This window comes from Tachysurus fulvidraco, chromosome 16, assembly GCF_022655615.1.
Source record: "Tachysurus fulvidraco isolate hzauxx_2018 chromosome 16, HZAU_PFXX_2.0, whole genome shotgun sequence".
Taxonomy (NCBI): Eukaryota; Metazoa; Chordata; class Actinopteri; order Siluriformes; family Bagridae; genus Tachysurus; species Tachysurus fulvidraco.
Genome location: NC_062533.1, coordinates 2,660,065 through 2,677,715, shown reverse-complemented (window position 1 = coordinate 2,677,715; position 17,651 = coordinate 2,660,065). Strand labels below are relative to the sequence as shown.

General features: G+C 35.5%; 1 protein-coding gene across 2 annotated transcripts; it reads right to left on the bottom strand.

Annotated features, from left to right (window-relative positions):
- Positions 1-818: 818 nt before the first annotated feature.
- pla2g7 (phospholipase A2, group VII (platelet-activating factor acetylhydrolase, plasma)) lies at positions 819-14,169 on the bottom strand. Of its 2 annotated transcripts, none has more exons than XM_027153758.2 (11): positions 13,962-14,169; positions 12,961-13,112; positions 11,870-12,020; positions 11,106-11,199; positions 8,919-8,987; positions 7,220-7,391; positions 5,822-5,935; positions 5,598-5,689; positions 2,273-2,443; positions 1,995-2,143; positions 819-928 (listed from the first exon to the last, which is right to left on the bottom strand). In XM_027153758.2, the coding sequence occupies exons 2-11, from the start codon at positions 13,057-13,059 to the stop codon at positions 828-830; spliced, it is 1,212 nt and encodes a 403-aa protein (XP_027009559.1). In that variant the 5' UTR covers positions 13,060-13,112; positions 13,962-14,169; the 3' UTR covers positions 819-827. The 2 variants fall into 2 exon arrangements, with proteins under 2 accessions (XP_027009559.1, XP_027009560.1); XM_027153759.2 differs by lacking the exon at positions 13,962-14,169 and adding an exon at positions 13,646-13,784.
- Between the last annotated feature and the right edge of the window lie 3,482 nt (positions 14,170-17,651).

Below are 17,651 nucleotides of genomic sequence, written 5' to 3'. Positions count from 1 at the left end.
CAAAATCTTTTATTCTGTGTTTTGTTATTGCCCAGTTATCTCCTTTTGTCAAAGACTAGTACAATGAAGAAAAAGTGAAACGCATATGAGAAATGTACATTAATATAAATTTTAATGTAAATTATACAAAAAAAAATCAAGCATGAAATATCTGTAATTATTAGTCAGCCTTTCATGTGTTAGTGTTACAATGTTTAATTTCCCCTAGTGAATTCGCAGTGAAAACATCTCAGGATCATTTATATCCAATACAAGTGACGATTAAAAACACATTAAAATACATGGCTTAAGTTATTAATTGAGCATTTTGTAGTGTGAAGGCTTTATACAGATAACATTATGGATAATTTAAGGCTGAATCTTCAGGCTGTCCGATTAGTTCAGTACCAACCGTCTACCTGTGAACTGTTAAATTTACAGGAACAGCAGAATCACAGATATTAATATTCAATAAAGAAAACATGATGATTGTACTAACAGATTAATGCAGTTTCCCATCGCTGTAAAAAGTACAAGACCAGCTGTAACAGTAAAATGTAAACTTCAGAAAGTTTTTGAAAAACTTCTTTTAACTGCTTACTGTTTAAGAATCTGTACTTCAATCAATTAAAAAAATCCCATATCAAATATTTACGATTCACCTGATCTAACCTCAGGTTTTCATACACCACAGTCCAAAAAAAATAATTCAAATGAACTTTACTTCAGCAATGTAATATGCTGGGATTATACCTTTATCTCTGTGTGTTTGCTGTATAACAACAGAAAAATATGATTCCGAAGAGTCATTATGCATTTTTCCCCCCTTTTTGTTTTTAAACAAATGATTAGATGGAGGAGTGAAGCAGAGTGATGTTGGTGCCTGGAATCAGGTGGTCATCTTGTCCATCAATTAAATGATCCCACTGATTGAAGTCTCTCTCCAGAGCTGTGGAACGACACGTGATTTTATTTTTTCTTGTCAGACACTTTAGATAAAACTGACTTACAACAAATGCAGAACACAAGTGCATCACTAATTTAAGTGATAGTGCTATGTGTCCTATCAGTCAAAATGCTCTTTATTGAGGTTAGAGTTTTAATTAATCCTTCGAAAGTCAGTTATAGATTTCTGTACTTTATATAGACTTGTAAGCGTCCATCATTTAGAAAACCCCCTTTTCTACTAATGATATTTGCAAATTTTGTAGGACTACACCTTCTCCTATAGACCCCTTTAGTGTTTATTTTAAAATAGACAAAAGAGACATATGTAAATGCAACCTGATTACAAAAAGACCCAAGCAGCTGTAACTCAGTTTTAATCTAACTCGAGACTCCATCAATGTTTTCCATGTATTATTATGTATATCTCTAAAAGACAGGGAGTGCTATTCAGCGAAGCTAGCTCTAGAAGATCCGTATGGCTTGGCATCCGGTCAGTGGCTAAATGCTGCTGAAAAACTGACTAGTCTTATATACAAATCTCCAAGAAACTCTGGGCTTGATCTGACCTTTATCAGCATGCTCAGGATATCAGCATTTTGCGCTAGTGAAACTTACAATAACCTCAATACACCTGAGGAGTTGAGTACCAATGGTCTTGCTTGTCAGTGGCGGCGGCGCAGTGTTAGGATTTGAACTCAAGACATTCCAACCAGTAATCCTACAATATTTCTGGGCATGTTCATGACAATTACAACTTTGAGGTGACTTGTTGAATTAACTAGATAAACCTGTCCATGATAGGAAACTCCTCAATAACATGACTTTGTATGCTTCACTAGCTACCTAGGATCTTGAAGTATACTGTAGGCGGTTTGCTAATAGATTAGATAGATAGGTTTGAAAATGAAACCAATACAAATCATGCATGTTAGCTAACTAGCAAAATGTCTTTCGTTTAGGAATGTGCCCGCCTTGATAGTTTGCAATAAAACAAACACATTCAACAACACAACAAAACAATCCCAAAAACTTCTAAAATTCTATTCTATGAAATCATTTTAACTTACATAAGTGTCGTTGAAGGAATGCTAACGAAGCTCTGTTGCACAAATCCATTGCTATGTTAGGATCAATTTCTCCTTTCAGCTTCAGAAGCTTCCCGATCCAGTTACCGGTGAGAAAGGTGAAATCTGGGAAGCTCTGATGCACAGTCCCCCTACAGAGAGGAAAAATAAACAAGCTTCTCTATAAATTTGAAAAAGTTTTAAATGAAGTTTCTTAGCATACCTAGCTACATATATATATATTCAAGAACAAAGATCACAGTCATGTTCATATTACTGACTTAATGGTGATCATTTTTCTTGGAATGACGGGAGAATCCAATTTCTTCATGAGCATAATATTCCCGGCCCACTGGAACTTCTCAGAGTTAATGAAAAAAATTGGCTGCTTCACACTTGGAAAGATTTCTTCATCAAGGGGAAACATCCATGTGTCCAACGCAACACCACATCTGTAGAAGAGACCAGTTCAGATGGTAAAAGCTCATTATAACCCTAAAGCATTAAATTTGTTCATCTTTTTGCCAATTGTTTATGCCAAGACTTCATCTAATCTTTCTGACCACTTCAAGTGTAATTGTACATCTGAAATTTAATGACCAACATACTCATATAGGCATGATGGTCAGGTGTCCACATATATATAATGTTTTCATATTTATACGATAAGGAAACCTAGTTTTATACAAAATGTTTAGCTTAATTTCCCACCCTCACTGTGCTTAGCTGTTTACCTGCAAAAAACAAAAAGGGTAATGATATTCAATTCAATTTATTTGTATAGCACTTTTAACATTTGAAATAGTCTCAAAGCAGCTTTACATAGATCAAAAATGGTAAAGTTTAATATTAAATTACTATTTATCTCTAACATCTATCCTTGAGGAGACAGTGGCAAGGAAGCACTCCCTGAGATGATGTGAGGAAGGAACCTTGAGAGGAACCAGGATCTCAGGTTAATAATGTCCTTTCTACAACAGTTTATAGTCCAGAGGAACCGTGTAGCTAAGAGCTTCTGCGGAATAAGTAGGAAGTAGGTGAGAGTTCTTTATAGACTTAACACTAATTCCATCCTGCTAAAGTCTTCAAATGTTGGTGGTTTTATCCACAGTAATCCCATGGGCTATGGGCTGTCTGTGCAGATCTATCTCAGTTAAGTATGTAATTGAATTTTGAACATAAATACTGAAATACCCACATGACTGCTATGGATAGAACCACTTGAAGACTATGGCACCAGCTTTGAACTGCTGTTGTGGTGGTTGGTTTTATGCTCAGGTTTCAGTCACTGAATGTTTGATGGCTTCAGCATGAAGGAATTAGTGTTAAATTAAAATTTTAATTAAATTAAAATTAGTGTTTATAATGAACTTATAAATTACACTTATGTATAAGTTGCTCAAAAGCTTCTGGTTACACAACCAGATGAAGAAAAGTCTTGATCCTCTCAAAGTTTCCGCCTTATAACATCTCAAGGAGTTTTTCCTTGCCACCGTTGTCTCAGGTGATCTCATTAGGGATAAAGCTGAATATAACTGTACAATTTGTCATTTTTATTCTAAATGTTGATATTTCTGTAAATCTATTTTGAGGCAGTCCATTGTTAAAAGTGCTAAAAAAATAAAACTGAAGTAACTAAATAAATATCAGAGTATGTACTTTGCAGTAGTAACAAAGGGGGGTCTCTAAACTATGCCTATTTTACAGGGGGGATTTTAAAAAGGCCGACATTAGCAGCTCTCAGCTCACGTGCTGAGGTATAGATAGAAAGAGTTCAGTGAGTTACATAAATGGTGGGGAAGGCTGACACTGGTAACAAACAAAAGTTAGAGTCTATCACAAAGTAGTGAAAAAGTAATGATTTTTTGATTTTTTTTAGTAATCCTGTAATAGAAAGCTGAGTCTTGGCAACATCAAAGTCCAAGCAAATCAAAATTATACTATGCTTATTTGCTATAAAACAAGATATTGGCTCCATGGAGTATTTTTTACACGAACTGGCAACCCTGTCACCACAGGGTCTTATCTTCTGCTCCTCAAAAAAAAAAATTCTCACCAACGTATTAACAATTAATTAATACTTGAAAAGAATAACGTATTATAATTTTATTATTTCCTTTCTTAATATTTGATTTCAACCATTTAGATAAAGTTTTTAAGATTTTTATGACAAGTGATATGTTCTCTTGTTTTGTTTTTGTAAGGATCCTTGCTGTACCATGTGGCATATTGTCATCATAGGATTCCACACACAAAAAAAAAGCATTACAATAACCAGTTCTGCTCATCACAAACACACAGATCTAAGAACGGGTCTAACTTTAGCCATGTTTCTTAAATGCTTAAAAGTTTTGTCATTTTTACAGGAGGAATAAGAAATATGCACATCTAAAAATCACACCCAAGATCCACACTCATGTAAAAATATCTGAAACAACTGATTAGTCTATCATGAGAATTATTATAGATATATAACTATATATATATCTCAGTTAGAACTGAGATACATTGTTGACTATCATCAGCATAACTTAAGCATATTTAAGCATACTAAAATGCATAAAAGATAGCCTGGACACAAAAAGGCCTGGAAGACCATGGGAAACATCTGTGGGGATGACAGAATTATTTCCCTGTTTAAAACCCATTACAATAGTAGTATTTAAATAAAAATAAATACTTTCCGGAAGGTAGGCAGGTCTGTCAACCCGGAATGATGGGAAGAGAAAAGTATGAGGACAGGAAGGCTTTGCCCATGTTAAGAAGCAGACCACCTCATATTGTACTGTGGGTGTTTAGAACTGACAGTGGAACTGGTTCGCTTCTATTTATTGTGGATGTGACTGGTGAAAAAATCAGCAAGTGTAAAGTGATATTATCTGTTCACATTTAGCCACTAGATGGTGTTATGCTGCAGATTTAAAATAACCCAAAGCTTACTTGAAAAGTAACCCAAGACTTATTGTTATTGTTCCACCTAAAAAGTGGAACGTCCTGCACTGAGCAAAACAAAATGCACAAACAGGAAGTGAAGACCACTACAGTAAAGACCTGTCAAAGCATCAGCAGGGAAAAAAACCTAGTCATCGACAGCTTTTTTCAACCTAGTCATCAAGCGTTTTTAACCAAGTATTTAAAATTAGTTTGTCTAATAACATTTGGTCCGTTAAAAAAGGGGGGATTGGTAAATAATTATTACAAAGCAATCCGGATGTAAATATCCTAAAAACTTGATTATATAAACAACTGCAATATACTGTAGCTGACAGAGTTGTAGTTATATTCAGCTGTCTAAGTCAGGACCAGACCTTGTGTATGTCAAAGGAATTGAAATCAATCTTTCCGTGTGACAACTGAATGATAAAACAATAAATGAGATCGAGACGTTTACGAAAAAGACATCCATTACAGTTTAGGAAATCTGATACAGATACAACATTTAACCGATTGATTTGCACTAAAATGATTGTTATTGTTTTATCTGTCGGATGTCCTAAAAATGTGATATTGATTTATCTTGCATTCAAAAAAAATCATCATATGATATTTATGACATGTGATGGTCTGATTAACACATTTTACTGATATTCCAATATGAATACTTACTTAAACCTGACTTCCTTACACAAACACTCGATCACCGTAGCCCCACCGAAGGAATGGCCCATGACCGCTATTTTACACAAATCCATACAGTTCTGTAAAATAAAATAAAAACATACAAAGCACTATATCGTACTGTAAATACACAGACCTTTCCTTCATAGTCAGGTTTTTTTCCCACCAAAGCTTTAATATTTGTAGGTAGTGGCTTTTTTTTTCTCCATCACCTTCAATTTTGACCAGTCAAAGTCAGAGCGTAGGATATTTTCCACAGACGTTCCTAAATTAATGTTGATAAGAAGATCCAAAGCTCTTATGCACTCATCTGCCCTTTGTTTCACCTGTAAAAAATGAATGAAACCGATATATTACTTTATAAAATCTGTTTTGTTTTGTTTTTTGTATTTTTTGTGTAATATGTTCATGATTACATGAGTTTTTTTCTGATATATATTCTCGTTTTAAATTCTTGCACCATCATGTTTTATGCTCAAAGCAGATACAACTATTTTTTCTCACATTCATATAGACCAGACATGGGCAAACTACGGACCGAATAAAAGAAAAGTAGACAGTGAGTGCCGAGTGTTCAATAAAGAGTGGACAACAAAATATTTTTCACTGAAGTCCGATCAACAGCTGTATGTCTGATATGCCAAGAAACTGTAGCAGTTTTTAAAGAATACATCAGCCGTCATTTTCCCACAAAACATGCTAACTACGCTAGTAAACAGTCTCCACAAGAACGGGCGGCTACGGCTCAGAGATTGACGGCTAATTTACAGGCTCAGCAAAATCTTTTTCACAGACAAACTGCGATTCAAGAGTCGAGTACTAAGGCAAGTTTTTTGGCTGGCATTCAAATTAGCAAAGGCCAGTAATCCTTTCTCCGAAGGTGAATTTTTAAAAGAATGCATGGTTGAGACAGCAGGTCTCTTGTGTCCGGAGAGCAAAGGCAAACTTTTATGCTTCAATTAACGCAGCCACGTTTCCAAACCTCCGGAGGATGGCACAGAAGATGCTGACGTTGTTTGGTTCAACCCATGTGTGTGAACAGACATTCAGAGTCATGAACATCGACAAAGCCCGTCACAGATCCAAGTTAACTGACCAACACCTCAGATCTATCTTGAGAATTGCCACAACAAATATAACGCCAGACATTGATGCACTTGCAAAAAAAAAGGAGCCCAACAACACTGTTCCCACTGAAACTGAATGGGAGTTTATTACTACGTTATTAAATTAATACATTTGTAAAACAATTTTTACAATAAACTAAGCACAATGGTGTTTTGCTGCCTGTTAAAAGCTAAATCTTTTCATGTAATGGTTTTTACATTTAATTTATATTAGTTCACACAAACACACCAATCACCTATTCTGGCCCAACCCCTCTGTCAAATTTTAATAACCATTGTGGCCTGCGAGTCAAAAAGTTTGCCCACCCCTGATATAGACGGTATTAAAATATGTTTCTGGCAAAAAAAAAAAAGAGATATAGCCTTACAATCCCATGGTCTTAATATTTAGACACAATTTATTAGTAGTTTTACCAACTTTTGCCAACTTCATTAGAGGATGTGTTGTATCCTACAGTAGCAATAATGTGGGGAGTCTCTCACTTGATTGTTTCTTAGAAGGAATTCACTCTCGCCTGTTTTTAGTCGTCTGTAGTACATCCACTCCTCCACCAAATTACCCGACACAGGCTGGAACGCTTCCCGCTGTGTCTGATGGCTTCGATTCACTTCACTTTTCTCTTTGTAGTAGAAGGTTGCTGAGGCAGATTCGTCTCTGAGAAAAATGGAAATAAAAAGACCAACATCTGCTTTAAAATAATATACTGTATACATATGAATACATTTATAGTAGGGCTTGAAAGTTCATTTTTCTGCATAAAAAATCTTTTCATAATCAGGTCATATTTTCAAGCACTAAAAGTAGACAGAGAGAACCTAATTAAACAGATGAGGCAAACAGATTATGCTTGGTCAGTGAAATAAGAGTCAGGTCACAGTCCACCATCAGCAGATCAATAAAAAAAGCAAATGGTAGGGTTATAAATAAAAAAGCCATTACTCTCCAAAAAGAACACTGCTGCCGATTAGTTTCCTAAAGATCATGTGGACAAGCCAGGAGGGTATTGGGAAAGAAAGGTTTGTGAATGGATGGAAAAACAAAACAAAACACTGCATTCTAGCCTAGAAACCTTCTTCCATTCATAATACATGGCGATGGTAGTATCATGGATTAGGCCTGTTTTATTGCATAAAGACCAACGAGACAATGATGAACAAAAAATTCTGAAATACCAGTGAAAGTGTCAGGATATCTTTAAGAGAAACTGGGTCATGTAGCAAGACAATAACTCTATGTACACACATCGTTCTAGCAAAAGAATGATTAAAGAGGGAAAAAGTTTGGAATGGCCGAGTCAAAGTCCCGTTGTTGAAGCCGATCCGTACTAAGGAATGCGTTAAAACCTTTCGAAGCGGATGTCGGACAGATCATCGGTTACCAGACGTTTTTGTTCTGTCATTATTGCAAAAGGCACAAGTTTAACATGCACTTACAGTAATGATATATTATATTGGATCATTTTCCTCAATAAAGTACAATAATTTGTAGAATTGACTGTTTGTCTACAATTAGAACTGAAAATCTGTTGATGTTCATACAGAAAATTGTAAATGGTTTACAAATTTTCAAGCACCACAAAGTCATTTTGCTTATGTTTAAAATTCAAATAAAAAAATTATCATACTGAAATTCTAATATTTCTCAAGTGCAAGTGCTCTCCCCACTGCCATGTGGACATCCTTCATGTTTCCTCCCAACTCCCAAAAACGTCAGTATGTGGACTGATTTTTAAAAATTCCCCTTCATGTGAGAACGTGTGTATTGTGTGTATTGTAACATCCAATAACTGGTGTATTGCTACCAGCTGCCCCTAGTGACCATAATAAAATGGAGAGTGAAGATAAATAAATGAAAATTAGACAATTACTAATCATTTAATGTTCAGTATTCAAATTCAGTAAATTCTCGATGTACTGAAATACTTGTAGATATTCTACATTGTCAAAAAGTGCATAAAGGTGAGCACAATCCAAAGTATTAATTTAATATACAGTCAAACATAATAAAATAAGTTTGAAGTTGAATCTCACACCCACAGAGACTTAACACTTCCGCCTGTTGTCGTGTGAAACGGTGACACAAACAAAAAAAAAAATCTTCATGATCCCTAACACATTGTGGCGTAAGCAGCGTGCCACTAAGAAGGACTTTGTGTTTAAATCCTAGCTTAAAAAAACGTACCTGTGTTCCACAGCGGCAACAATAAAGCCCCGTGAGGCCAACTCAATGCATACTGCTGAATACAGTGTCCTGTGAAACAGAAAATCATACGTGACTGCCGAGACAGTTCGGACACTCGTGGACACTTCAAAATTGGTCACGCATTTTTACATGAGGTTTCAGGCAAGAGAAAAGGGCTGAACCCGAGCTTTGTTTGACTGTGTGAATGACGACACTTTCTCCTTCGTGAATCGGAGCAACACTAGTCAGTCTTTCGGCTTACGTACGTATCTAAGCTGAGAGTGCATTACACTGCTCTGTGATGCAGCAGGAAGACGGTCTGGCTGTGTTCACTCTGTTAGCCTTCACTATCTCTGGTTGATAGTTTGGTGTGAAACCAAAGTGCACACATCCGGCCAGAAAGAAATCACCAAAGTAGTAATACAATCAGAATTACACTGCATGCCAAGGTATACAATGGTTTTTTTATATTCCAGGTAAAATGCTAATAGGTACACACACATACAGCGGTGTGAAAAAGTGTTGGTTTGATTTATGATTGTTTTTAATGACAGTTTTGTTTCAACTGTTTGTTCATTTGTCCTGTTTGTTTTAATTGTTCTTTAGTTTTGTCTAAATCCTGTTGTGTTACATTTAATTCTGTCTCTACTTTATAAATGTTCTATTAAATTGCGTGTCACTAAGCCTTATGATTTTTTCTCAAAATACATACAGTGGTGTGAAAAAGTGTTGGCCCCCTTCCTGATTTTTTTTTTTTTTTTCTTCAAATGTTTGTCACACTTTAATATTTCAGATTTTATTATTAAGGGAAAACAAAGTCCAAACCTACAGTACATGGCCCTGTGTGAAAAAGTATTTGCCCCTAAACCCATTAACTGGTTGGGCCACACACTTAGCAGCAAAAACTGCAATCAAGAGTTTGCGTTAACTTGCACTGAGACCGTTACAGCGCTGTGGAGGAATTTTGGTCCACTTATCTTTGCAGAATTGTTGTAATTCAGCCACATCGGAGGGTTTTCGAGCATGAACCACCTTTTTAAGGTCATGCCACAGTCTCAATAGGATTCAGGTCAGGACTTTGACTCGGCCACTCCAAAGTCTTCATTTTGTTTTTCTTCAGCCATTCAGAGGTGGACTTGCTGGTGTATTTTGGATCAATGTCATGCGGCCTGTACTTCGCTTCAGCTTGAGGACACTGATAGATGGCCACACTTTGTCCTTCAGGATTTTTTGGTAGACAGCAGAATCCATGGTTCAACAGCAAGTCTTCCAGGTCCCGAAGCAGCAAAACAGCCCCATTCCATCACACTACCACCACCATGTTTTACTGTTTCTATCATGATCTTTTTCTGAAATGCAGTGTTACCTTTACACCAGATGTAACAGGACACACACCTTCCAAAAAGTTCGACTTTTCTCTCATCAGTCCACAGAGTATTTTCCCAAAAGTCTTTTGGATCATCAAGATGTTTTCTGGCAAATCTGAGAAGAGCCTTTATGTTCTTTTTGCCCAGCAGTGGTTTTTCTGTTGGAACTCTGCCATGCAGGTCATTTTGGCCCAGTCTCTTTCTTATGGTGGTCATGAACTCTGACCTTAACTAGGACGAGTGAGGCCTGCAGTTCTTTGGATGTTGTTCACACAGGGCCATGTGGGTTTGGATTTTGTTTTCACTTAATAATAACAACCTTCTTTTAAAAACTGTATGTTGTGTTTAATTGTGTTATCTTTGACTAATATTTAAATTTGTTTGATGATCTGAAACATTAAAACGTGCAAATAAATAAGTAAATAAATAAATTAGGAAGGGGCCTAACACTTTTTTGGGACTAACACTGTCTAGTTCCCTCAGAAAGTATTGAAACAGCAACGTCAATCCTTACACACTGAAGCCATTTTGATTTGAGATAAATACAAGAGGTCAGAGCTGAATTACAGCTTTACTGCTCTGGGTGTGTGTTCACAGTATGTGTGTGTGTGTGTGTGTGTGTGTTCACTGCTGTGTGTGTGCACGTTGGATGGGTTAAACGCAGAGAACAAATTCTGAGTATGGGTCACCATAGTTAGCCGTATGTCACGTCACGTCACGTCACTTCTGTGATGTGTTAAACAAGCTTAAACGTTCCAATACATTTACAGGCTTTACATTATAATCTTTTATCAAAAGTACTTCTGAGAATGAAACATACCTGAATGCTCCCAGACCATGAGAGAAAATAATCACTGGGTATTTTCCATCTGTTTTAAAAGGGGCATTCCACGTTGTTGGGATTTTGTAAGACCCTTTTCTCAACAAAGAAGAAAAAAAATTTGTTACAATTTTTTTAAGTAACTTGATAGCACGTATAAGCCAGAGAGTATTAAGAGCGGTGATGGCAAAAATCTGTTATTTACAGTGGACGAATCATTCGTATGACAAGACTGCAAAGAGAAGTCTACTGAAAATGGTTGTTATAATTATATATCAGTAATAGCAGAAAGTTACAAAAATCATAAAAAATGTATGTATTTTTTTTCCCGTCTCCTGACTGCCAAAACCTCACTATTTGGGGTGTCCTCTTGCACAGTAATTGCATGTAAATAATGGTGTTCATAAAAGGTTTACTGAATATAAATCAGCAGCACTGATGTGTGTTATATTAACCATCCAGGAATTAGCATTTGGAATGCCGTGAGAAATGTGTGCTCTTTTCCATGGATTACATGCACCCTACTTTCGTTATTCCCATTGGGAGACGTTGCACCAATTCGCTGAATGTTGAATATGTAATCTATGAATAGTCTAATCTATGAATGTGTGTGAGCTATATTCTAAACGATCACTTAAGTACGGTAGAACTGCTGCTAACTATACTCTGCTTCCTGTAGTTGATCTACTTCAGTAAAAAGTCTTTTCAGTACATAAAGTTACTGTAGTAATGAATGTTGATTAGTATCTGAACAGAGAACTTACCAAAGAGGTAGTTAAAAATTCTATCACCCAGTGCTCGGCTCATTTTCATGAAGTCAGCAAGGCCAATGAAGTATTCTCTGCATGGGATCCAGTTTGGCTCCACTGAGCCGTCTAGAGCTTGGCATGGATAGTAAAGTCTGAAGAAGGTCCCCTGTGAACACATCGATTTCTGTTTTGAAAACTAATCCAGTAATGACCAAAAGGATGTGGAAACATGACCATAATACCCATATGTGCTTGTTAAACTCCAAACTTGCCCCCCCCCCCCGCCCTTAACATTACCCGCTCCACTGGACCACGGTTGACCCTGTGCTCTTACCCCAACCTCCAAAACGAGGATATGCAATGATAAGAATTTCACTGCGGTGTAATTTATCACATATAAATTACATGTGATAAAAATAATCAAATAAAACCTAGACATATTCATTATTATTATTTGTATATTCGCACATCAACAACCATGAGTGGATATAAACAGTGCACAGACACTTAAAATAATGAAAAAAAAGGCGAGTCGGCTGTAAACTAAAAATCTGTGATGTGCCCAGAAGCAGGCTGATGATATTATATGATGGATCTAAAATAATTTTCCAAGAAATAGAGGGAAAATATTGTCAAGTCAAGATGCGTCACACTGACAGACTCTTACGCAAAAACGCTAGTACTGAAATACAGCCAAAAGGGGCTTCGGGGTGTGGAGACTTGGCAACTTGGTTATTGTACATTTCCCTTATTTTTCCACTTTAACTTATAGGTTGCATTATTACAAAAAATGTAGAAAACAAACATTCAGATATGATTTAATTGTTTTACAACACAAAAATCTGCCATTTGTACAAGGGTGTGTAAATATTAATTTTCACTATCTGGGGAAGACGGACAGGTGTCCACAAACATTTGGACATACAGTGTACATACAATGTAATGGAATATTTTAATTTCTGTATTTTGGTTGTGCACACTGCCTCAAGTTCCTCAAACAAACGAACAAGAGTGAATGAATGGGTTGATTTATGAATAAACCTTTGTCAGTCCCTATTCGGAACTCATTTACATTTTAGAGGATGAAGTGATGCAAAGCTATTCACCTGTACTGTGTGTCCCACCATTAGGTCTGTGCATCCCACCTGGTGTGGTCCTTTTCCTCGAGGAATTCCCAAGCTGTTGTGCCCCACTGAATTTCCCATTTAAACAAATGTTGGGTAGCTCAGCTTCTGCAAATTGTCCCAACGTGATATTTCTATCGTCAGAAAAAAAAAAGGTTATTACACAACACTGAGATTGAGTCATATGTAAGCCACATTAAATCAGGTTATTACATTTTTCGTAACACATCCCTGATCAAATACTCGCCACGATTTGCGAGTTTTTATGGCTGATTGGTGTTAGTCTCCTAAACATGTGTTCAACAGCATGTGGTAGCTTAGTGAGTAAGGTGTTGGGCTACCAATCGAAAGGTTGTGAGATTGAATCCCAGGTCCACCAAGCTGCCACTGTTGGGCCCCTGAGCGAGGCCCTTAACCCTTCATTGCTCATTTGTATAATAATGACATAATGTAAGTCGCTCTGGATAATAAGGGCGTCTGCCAAATGCTGTAAATGTAAACCATGAGCGTCGCTGATTACATTTATAGAAAGCCTTAATACTTTACTATTTTCATCATGTTAAACATTTTATAACATAATATTTCGTACAACGACTATAGGTATGATTCATCGTTATTATTTACACGTTATTATTTAAACAAAAAAGAAGGATGGTTTCTTACAAACCTGGCAACCCGACCTCTTAATGTAAACAAAACAGTACAATCTGGGTGCAGTTTAAGTTGCCCAACAGCACAAATCTGAGATTATAAACGTCATTCAGTGACTCAGCGATCCTTCAAACACATTATTATTACTTACACCGTGTGTGTTTCGGTGTACGAGATTAAATCTAACACTCATCTGTGAAAGGAAACATAGTTTAAAGATGACACGTGTTTCCGTCTCACGTGTAAAGTTTAGTCGCCTTTATTCAGCAAACATCTCCAGTTAGTTTGTAAGATATATAATAATAATAATAATAAAAAAAAAAAAACATTACCTGATGATGAATAAGACCCTGATGTGTATGTGTGTAAATGTAGCACATGGACAGAGGACCACAGTCAGTGTGAAGCCCAGGTACTTCCGGGTTGTTGGTGTTCACTGGTGTAGATGTAATACAGAGTAAACACGTTGATCCACCTTCCATATTCTTACGTGTCCATATTCACAGTCACTCTGTTGTGTTCGACTTAACCTTCATAGTGGGACGTCGGAGATAGAAATGACGTCATGCTGCACCTCATGTCAGGGGACTGACTGTGTTATTGTCTTTTGTTAGACAACAACAAGCTAACTGGGTCGATTATAAACTGTTTATTTTACTTCTCATATAGTAACCCATGCAGTTACAAATGAATGTCTGTGTGTTCACTGAAACAAAGACTTTTTTTTTTTTTTTTACTTATTTTTATTTATTTTTTTCAACTTTTTTTCTTTCTCAATAACAAACGATAAACACAACGCCATAGCATTCAAATCTTAGAATAGTAACATAACATAAAGGAGAGAAAGAAAAAAATATAAATAAAAAACACGAATAAGGGAAATCGAGTGAAATCGAAAAGCAATTAATTTAGAAAAGAGGAATTAAATTACCAGCCTTGTAAAAGTCTGTAGTTTTGCCGGCTTTTCGCCTTGTGAGTTCTTTGAAAGTTTCAGAACAAGCTTTCATTTCCAGTTTTACATGGAAAACGTTTGGTTTCTTTTCAAACCACATTACATGGATTTATGGATGTGAAACTTTCCAACTATGATTTTAAGCAGATAATTTAAAATAAAAATATGACATTTCACCAATTTACATTCCTCATAAAAAAAAATGACATCTGTGGAAATTTCTAATCTAAAGATGTTTATAAGGCCTTGTCCTTCTATGTTTTCACCTTGTATCTGTAGTGACCAGAGACTGACATTGTCAGCAGTTGTCTCCTTAAGATTATGACAAGGGCAGTAGGGACTGGAGACGAGGTGTCGGGAATTAGACATAAACAATGTCCAGTAAATCTTTTAGTAGGCCTTCTAGCAGACCTTGGCCCGGTCCAGATTAGCTTGATCAGGAGATGAGCATGCGGTGATTTTGAGCCAAATGATTGATGATGTTTTGCTTTTACATATCTACTTTACTTGAGTTCTGTCTATAAAATCTTGGTGTAATCAATGATCGTGGTCCTTCATCTCTCATGCTATATGCGGAGTGTCGGGTCCTGCTGCGCAGCTGAACACAATAAATTTCGACACCTTTTTTACTCTTGCCCGTGTCTACCAGTGGTTTTTCTGTATATTAATATTTGTCCCACATAATGATTAAAAAACATGTTCGACATCAATCCAAAAAAATCTAGTGTACATACAATAAAAAAAGAATGTTATATCACAGAATGTACAAGAATCTAAAATATCATTTATAAATGTTTGTAGAAATTGGTTTGTTGGACAACCTAGGTGTATAATTTTAAAGTATACTTCACAAATTTTATTATTAATGCAATATTTATTATTATAAGTCCAAACCAATTTCCAAAAATGTATTTAATGATAAAAGTGTGACTGTGTTTATTGTTCACGCTTCAGGCTTTGATTTGACGTCACTTCCTATTATATAAACTGTAAAACATTAATGTGGTTTAATGTACACAAATGTGTTATTGAAAATAGTCACTTTTCAAAACTTCTCTCACTTTTATGGGAAAAATACTTATTGGTGTTAATGGTGATTATTGTAAAGCAAATTTAAAATGTTTTTATTATTCATTTCTTTACTATTTAAGACCAAATATTAAATACATTCATAAATAAGAAACCAGTTTTTATGGTTTTGGGGACTGAAGTAAGACATGGACACTTATAGAGACACTTTGAATTAAAAAAAAATACTATAACAACATCAAATATCTTTTTTTCAAATATCGTTTTTATACAATATTTCATCTGGCACCTTTTATTGAATTTGTATGTAGCTTTTGACTTTTTTCTTAGATTTCTTTTTTATTCCTGTCTTATGTCTGTGGTGTATACACACTTTAATCTGTGTAGTTTAATAATAGCATTTGAACAAAAGTGTAAAATGTTTATGTTTCTTGAAAATAAAATATAAAAAAAACTACAATAGCTTTTGCTAGTTAACAGCAGCAGGCAAACTTTGGGTTTGTTTGCTAAAGATTCTTGTTGGTTCAGAGCCTGGATGACCCGGGTTTCTTTTTTAATGCGGGCAGATTAAACTAAATGATTGCTTAAGAGAAACTGAGCATTGGTTATTTGAAGCATGCTGTATAATTTCTGTTATTTCTGTACAGATAAGCTGGAAAATATTTTAAACAAGATCAATTTTTCAAGCCAAGCAAGTCTCTGGAATGATGCAAACCTCCTCAAAATAATACTGTAACTCACTGTATGGACAGATTTCTGTCTTTTTTAACCAGCTATTCTTTGTTACAGGCATCATAAAGCATACATTTGAGCTATTTCAGATTGCGCAATAAATATGAATGGGAATATTAAACCCTGCTCTCCTTGAGCAAGTGCTTTAACTCTGTATACATTTTAATGTAGTATACCATAAATAAATAGTATTAACCTGAAGGCTACAAAACAGCAGAGAATGGAATGAAAAGACTTAATTTAACACACACACACACACACACACACACACACACACACACACACACACACACACACACACACACACACACACACACAGAGACACTCACACACACGAAAGAGATTATAATAAAGAGATGAAAGTGATTATAATTTAAAATCATTGTTGTTGTTTTTTTTGTTTTTTTGTTTTTTTGTGTGTTTTTTTTTTAGATTTTTTTATATATAGCATTAAGTAAAAAAGTCAATATTTTTCCTGACACTTAATGGGAAGTAATTGAAACACTTAATGATAAGCCTTGTTCTACATAGGTAATATTCCTTTGATATATAGGAGGACATTTGTTGTTTTTATTTTTAACCCCTCATAAATGAACCTAGTTTCTAAAGTACATTAACAGTACAGTCCCCTTAGTAATAGGCAGAAAAAGTTGAAAGATCTGATTTGGTGATTTGGTGTAGCGATACAGAAGGCGATATTTCTCCAATGGACTTTAAGGACTATCGTATTTCTTTGGTTATATCCATGTTGTGGGTTAAATGCCATACTTTGTCACCACCTGATGGTTTAACTGACTAAGCTATAAGTTGCAGGAAGGCAGTAACGGTACAGTGTATTCTGGTGTGTGTCATAATGTTAGAGCAGGAAAAGATCCTTTTAAAGAACAAGTCACATTTGTCTAACCTACAGTAATACACAGTGTTTAAGGATGACTTTTGTATATTTATGTTTATTTTCTATTTGTTTAATAACCATTAGCTACTTTAGATAATGTATAACTTTGCTTATTTACTGTAGACTTTGTTTTTAAGTGCTGATAGGTTGTACTCTTGGTGAATGTGTTCTATGTGTTAATAATGTACTTTCTGCATATGTGAGATTGAACTTCTTCTTCACAGAAGAATTTCGTATACACACTTTCATTATCGCAGGATCAGCATAAAGATATTCAGACAAAATCACCGGTAAACGTTTGTTCTGTTTGTTTGTTTGAAACGATATTAGATTTAAATACACAATACATTATACACAATGTTGAATCTTGCTTGTTTGGATTTTGAAATAAAAAAACAGTCTAGAGAACAAATA